This window comes from Coffea arabica, chromosome 3e, assembly GCF_036785885.1.
Source record: "Coffea arabica cultivar ET-39 chromosome 3e, Coffea Arabica ET-39 HiFi, whole genome shotgun sequence".
Taxonomy (NCBI): Eukaryota; Viridiplantae; Streptophyta; class Magnoliopsida; order Gentianales; family Rubiaceae; genus Coffea; species Coffea arabica.
The window spans coordinates 11207188-11214379 of NC_092315.1; the positions used below are offsets into that span (position 1 = coordinate 11207188).

The 7192-nt window shown below is 35.6% G+C and overlaps 1 protein-coding gene across 1 annotated transcript; it reads right to left on the bottom strand.

Moving 5' to 3' along the window:
• Window positions 1–1939: 1939 nt before the first annotated feature.
• On the bottom strand, window positions 1940–5053 carry LOC140038376 (putative late blight resistance protein homolog R1B-16). The gene has a single exon (XM_072083713.1). The coding sequence runs from the start codon at window positions 5051–5053 to the stop codon at window positions 1940–1942; it is 3114 nt and encodes a 1037-aa protein (XP_071939814.1).
• Window positions 5054–7192: the final 2139 nt, after the last annotated feature.

The following is a 7192-nucleotide window of genomic DNA, read 5'->3' on the forward strand; positions in this document are numbered from 1 at the left end:
CTAATGCTTGTAGAATAATGCTCCTATAAATTCACGGCACATGAAGAGTACTACACAAAAAGTCCAATTAGCTTCCAAATTGACCTCAACTTGATAAGTGACAACGACAATTTTACCTTTCAGTTCGGTTTTTTAAGCATAATACTGAGTAGCAAGCAGAACTGAGATGCTATAGTTAATTGGGAATACTGAGATGCTATGTTTTCTGCTGCAAATTTAGAGGAAATAAAATCTGGTATTACACCGAAAGATTATATATTTTTTTTTAGAAAAAATCATTTTGGATTCTGAACTTCTAATTTATTGACTTGGATAAGTGCATTATTCAAAACTCTCCACCACTAAAAGTATCAACTTAGTTAAACTATCATCATATAGAACAGTAATTGCACGGTTGATGTTTTCTCCACAATTTGGATATTTTATCTCCCGCTCTTTATATCATCTGAAACGTATTGGGTGGAATTCAAAAATGGAGAATCAATTATTTTACTAACGTCCTTTCCAGAAATTAGCTCAAGCAGCAGGAAAAACCAAGTTGCAGACATCCTTCTTAAAGGAACCCAAGTCCCATACTTCATTCTTTGCAAAAATTCTCCAACTTGAAGAAGTAAAATATGATTCTGAAAATTTAGAAAATTTCGAAGTTAACATTGAGCATACATCTTCAACCAATTCTATGGTGGAGTACTACTCTATCCTGATGAAGCCAATTGCAACTTTTACCTTAAGCCTGTTTTGAGCAGAACAGAGAAGATCATAGAGGTTTCATTTTGGCATGAATTTGTAGGTCAAAAGTATGTTGTTAATCCCCATATTGGGCTGTCTTATTCTTCCAAGAATCATGAGTTCAAATATAAATTGCTAATCAATTCTGTCAAAATGATGGAATTTCAACCTCAAATAGAAAAAAAAAAATGAAAAAAGATAACAGAGTTTCTTGAGAGCAAAAAGCCAATCGTTTTGCAGTAGTATCTTCGTACACTGTTCCTATTTTCCAAGTCCCAACTCAGCAAATTCACACATGTTTGAAAAGAAATAATACACAACCATTACTAAATTCTGCAAAACGAAATTACACAAAATACGCCAACAGAAAATTATCTGAATAGCATTTATGCTGACATGCAGATTGACACCTCATTCGTTGTTTCCGCAAGAAAAGAGCCACCAATCCTTTGAACTTTTTGTTCAATCTTCCACAAAAGCACCAAAGAAAGCCACAGACCCCATAGACAACAAATTACAATCTCAACAGGAAACATTACTGTAGCAGTCCCTCCCTGGTGATATCATCAACAAAAATTAGAGCAATAACAATTAGTTGTTCGTTCATCAATATCATTAAAAAAAAAATGAAAAAAAGAGTAACAATTAGTTGTTTTTTCATCGATTTCAATGTTTTCGTGCATGCATTACAGGCAACTAAAGTAAAAAAAAGCTACCAAAAGGCATATATAAATTAAACTTTTTTTAAAAGAAAAAAACATGATTATTTCTACAAGCCAATTGATGGTGATGACAAAAAAAAAATTTACCAGATATTGCACCAGCTGATGCCCTTCAATCTATGATGATGATCTTCAGATTCTCATTTCCATAATTTTTCTGTGCTTCTTCAATTTCCCGTACTAAAGATTCGACACCATTTCCACATAAACTCACCTGAATTGTTTCAAGAGTAGATATACGCCCTAAACAAGAAGGCATCATTTCCAATTTAGAAATTCCGCGGAGTTTTAATTGCTGAAGACACGGGAAGTAATCATCACTGTCAGGGTCTGCCTCCTTCCACTCCACAACCTTTACAAATTCCAAAGTCAAGACCCTGAGTTTAGGAAATCCTCCCTCCATCAGCTCCCATTTTTGGCCGTCCATTGCCTGATCACTTAATTTAAGGACTTCAAGATTGGGTAGTTGTTCAATCAGTGACATCTTTCTACGGGGAAGACTCACACGGGAAAGACAACTTTTTCAAATTCATGGGAAAGGAAAGCTCAACATGTTCCCGCGAACCTGGGAAAACGTAGCTCCTTAAGGTGAGTGACTCTAGGCATTCTAGTCGACTCATGTTGCAGCATACTGTATTTTGTCGCCCCAAATCGAAAATTTTAAGTCGGTGAACGTTGGGAATCCTTCTCAATAGGTTCTCTCCCTCTTTATCAAGATCAAGATGCAGAGTAGAGAGTGTGTCTAAATTGGGTAAAGTAGAGAGGTTTTCAACAACGTTGTCGTTGGAAGATAGACGAATAACAACGCCACTCCTTGCATGTACATGCCTCAACTTCTTCATGTTCCAGATGCTATCTGGCAACGAAACCATCCGATGAGAATACAGACAAAAGGTTTCCAAATGTGAGAGCTTGGCTATAGATGGTGGAATGAATTCCATGCGCTCTGCTCTAAGGGATAAGTACCTCAAACAAAGAAGTGATTCGACTTCAGCTGGAAGCTCCTTCAGCATTAGGTTAATGCCCTCTAAATTCAAAACTTTAAGTTGTTTGTAGATGCAAAAAAGGAAGGAGATGTTACGCAACTCAAACTTAATATATCCTGGAATAGCATCAAAGAATAGCAGAGTACCTAAACATGGACAAAATAGCTTTGACTTTATAAAATCTTCTCCACTGGAGCAAATGGACAACCGAGGTAGATTGGGAGGCTCAATAAAGGTAGAAAGCTCATCATATCCTCGCAGGACCTGAAGAAATTTCTTTTCTTTCGCCTCGCCCTTACAGAACTCAAATATCAAATCGTGAATGTAACAAGTTTTGACTCCACCAATGGATCTGCTTTTACTTACCATAACTAAGTTTCGACCAATAAGGTCCATCAAATATTCTTCTGCAACGACCTCTGATCTCTTTCCTTCAATTTTTTCCACAAATCCTTCTGCAATCCAGAGACGAATCAAATTCTTGGCACCAATTTTTTCATCTTCTCGAAATGCAGCAAAATACAGCAAGCATGCCTTCAAGTGATATGGTAAATGCTCATAACTGAGTTCCAATGACTTCTTGCACTGGTCTGTACTAGACACCATGGTCAAAGTTAAACTTTCCGCAAATTCTTCCCAAACCAAAATATCATGCTCTATAGTTGCTAGAACTCCAGCAACAACAACAAGTGCAAGTGGCAATCCCCTGCACTTCTTGGCAATCTTCATAGCGGTTCCACACAATGCTTGAGGACAATCTCCTTTTCCAAATACCTTTTTCAGCAGTAATTCAAAACTTTCTTTCTCACTGAGTGGGCGAAGATTGTGAGATTTCCCCCCATATTCAACCTGTAAAGCCACATTAGAAGATCGACTCGTGAAGATGATTCTACTTCCTTTCTTGTCATCAGGGAATGAAATTCTCAGGTCATTCCATACCTTAATGTCCCAGACATCATCAAAAACAACAAGATACCGATTCTCCTTTAGCTTTTTGTATAGCTTTTCAAGCAACACATGTTCATCCAGATTTTTTAACTCATCATCCATCCTGGAATGTTTGCCTTCAGAGCACAAAATTTGAAGTAATACATTTTTCATGTTATAGGCTTGAGAAACAGTACACCAAAGACGAATCTGGAAGTTATAGATAATTGAACTATCATTGTAAACCTTTTTGGCTAAAGTTGTTTTACCAAGCCCAGCCATTCCCACAATGGGAACAATTTCCACCTGTTTTGATCCGCTTACAAGTCGTTCAATTACTTTTTCTGCCTCATCATCAAGACCAACCATGACTTCATGGGGTATTGGCATTTTTCCTTTTGATAGCACGCGGCTGGAAGTCTTGCTAACTTCTGGTACTCTTAAGCTATGAAAGGAAGGAATACTTTCAATAATGCTTGAGCCAATGATCTGATCCTTAAAATACTTGATATGGATGTTGGTATTAGCCAGCATATCATAACAGTCAAGGGCCTCTGTGGATTCTGAGAGACTAACTTCTTCTTTGACTCTGTTTAGAGAAGGCGAGCAAATTATAATGGCTGCCTCACTAAGAAGAGCACCAATTTTTTCATTTTGTTCATCCATCTTCTCCTGCTGCTTCCTTAAAATGCTTCTCAAGAACTTCAGTCCTGCATAGAGTATTCGCATTTCATCTTTCAAGGAATCCATAAAGCTAGAGCTGCAGCATAACTGCTCCCAAAGACAACTTATCAGAGAATCATTTAAGTTGTTCAATATCTGCTTATCCATCATTTTATTATGCAGTGATTTTGAGGATCTTGTAGCTCTAAGAACATCCATATAAATCTCATAGACTTGAAAATCAATAGGTGTGATTTTCTGTTGTTGCTCATATATCATGGAGCAGAACTCAGGATTGTGCAGTTGCTCATCTTCCCAAAAGGAACACATGTAAGAGAGGCGTGCTGCGTTCAAAGCCACCACTTCAAAGTGAGCCAACAGCAGGGCAGGAATATCTACAGTTCCTCGCAATTTGGCAAATGGAATGAAGCTTTTCAAGAATGTTAGCTTGGCTTCAAGGGCTTGTACTTGAGCACTCAAAGCAGCAGAAATAGATGATTCACTAATTTTCCCATCCATATAGCCATTTATCAAATCTGCTAGATTTTGTAGGATGAGGTCTATGAATTCCGTTAGTTCATCATCCGTCATACAAGAATTTGATTGCAATGACCTGCTGCTTGCCATAGCAAAGTAAATTTGGATGATTTCTTGCTTAAGTAACTCGATCTGTTTCTCAATTTCGGGGAACACTCCACGATTAACAATAGAATAGTGATCTTTATCCGTTTTTGATATAAGGGAAAGATAGTGAATGTCCTCCTCGTATTTGTGGAAGGTATCTTCAACGCAAGATAAGAAAGATGGAAGAATCACCTTCTTCGCTACATCGTCAGATTGCAAGTACAAATCATTGCTTTGGCTCCACTTTCTTGCATGCATAAGAAATGTTCTGAGAAATTTCATGCGTTTGATTGCATCACGAACACGAGGAGCAATGTAAGTAGCATACCGGCTTCGGACGATGTTCAGGAGCAGCAACTCTAGATCAAGTAAGACCCGATCGATGCTGCAAGTGGAGACCATCTCCTATGCAGGGATTTTCGTCTCAAATTTTAAGAGAGAAGCAAATCTCACTAATTGCAGAGCCAGCAAGTATTTCTTTCCTGAAAATTACTTCTTTACTTTTCTTCTTCTGAAGAGTATTGAGATAATCAATTATTCATTGGCATCAAGGTGGAACCCAGACAATGATAATACTACAACTAGGAGTTGGGCACCTGAGGATTTAAAAGATACCACAATTTTGTCATTTTAGCAAAAATTAGTGTGAAAATAAATCGTGGGTCATTAGCAATATTATTTGCTCATGTCTAACTACAAAAGGAAGTTGATAAAATTAGTTGACTCTGTTATCAACATTTTAATGGGGAAATTTGATATGGCAATCTCTCATGGTTACAGAGAAATGCATTCTTGAAACATTTTCTGTTGTGGTCATTTCGATAACTAATGTTGTTTTTGGTTTGTATTACAACTATGAATATGTATTAGTTTCCCTAGTCATTACAAGCTCATTAATTGGAGTTGATCAAAATTTTGTACGCTTTCAAACAGAGTAAGAAACAAAAGATCAGCAAGGTAAAAGAGAAAATGTTGGAATTATCATAAAGACATCTTGTGTTCTGCAGAGCAAAGAAGTTTTCATTGATAAGTTTATTATTTTTGGACTATTTCATACTCATATTGGGGTTGAGAAGGCGCACTCTGGTATTTTCCATTAGCAAAGGGTTCCTGCACCTATACTGCAAAAGCTTAAAAATTTAACCAATTGCTCAGTTCAGACTTGTTTTATCATAATTAGGACTGCCACTCAAGTCATGTGAGTCGCGCATTCATAAGTTCAATTTTAACTCACTTAATTTGTAACACTTTTGAATTTCGGGCCGTGACTTTCGGATTAATAAATGTGATGATCATACTCAACTCATAAAATATTCGGATTTTGAGTCTTATTGGGGCTTAGTTCATGCTCAGTTATTGCTCCTTAATTTTCTTAATATAATTACTATAACTATTAAGTTATAAAACTAATTTAATATTCACAGGACTATAGCATTAAAACTAAACATAAACAAGTAATAAATCTTAAAAAGTACATAAACCAAAAATTTTTCAACATATTTATATCTATTTCGTTCAAAATATATGAAAAATACTAATAAAACACGCGGTTATAAGTCAATACATTTTCAAAAGTTGGAACTTCTTCATACTTTTCTGACTTGAATCAAAACATACTTGATGATTTATGTTTCTAGACCAAAAAGAAATCAACCAAAAATTTTGCTCAACCAATAAGAAAAGTTAAAGTTTCAGTTATGTAATATCAATATTAGCTTTCAAGAAAGTTAGTAGAGAAATCTTCAAATATATTTTTGTGTTTTGTAATTTGTATATATTTGGTATTAGTAATAATATATTTTGATATATAATTATATTATATGCATATCATTATATATATAGCTAATTTAAGGGTCGAGCTTAAGTTGGATTTGAGCTTAATGAGGCCCAAACTCGATTCATATTTAATTCGGGTATAATTTTTAGATTCAAACTCAGATCGGTTTAGTAAAAGGTCGGATTCATCCATCTTTTTTTGGACCTAACAAGTCGACCTCGGGCTAGCATGGCCCCATTGACCGTCCTAATAGTAATATATATAAACACTAAGATAATAAATATAAAGAGTAAAATGATAACGTTCAAAATTAATGAGTGCATTGATGTTACCAATATACAATGGTCAAAGAAAATGATTGGATTAAAGAAGTAAAAAATTCTACTAATTAGTAGCAGTACTTCTTTTCAAGAGTTAAGACTTAAATGCAGGCTAATTATTTATACTAATTTATATACTTGTATCATAGGCATATTTTTCAGTTACCTTTTCATCTCATATATATTATATAAAAAAGTGATACAGAATTTTTATAAAAAAATATTATCCAAAATAATCTCCTATCCAGACACAAGTATATGCCCATTTCAGTGTTACTTGGGCCATTGGAAATTAATTGAAAGTCTTCTCCTTAGTCTTTCTTCAACATTGAGGGTGTCCATTCGGAAAATGAGAGAGAAGGGGACTGATCATTCTTCGGGTCAAGCACTGCCCTTTCCTTGATTTCTAACACAGGGTTCGTGGGTAAGGCTTACCCATATTTT

Excerpts from the sequence above, each read along its gene's own strand:
- LOC140038376 (XM_072083713.1), bottom strand. The coding sequence starts at position 5,053 with ATGGTCTCCACTTGCAGCATCGATCGGGTCTTACTTGATCTAGAGTTG.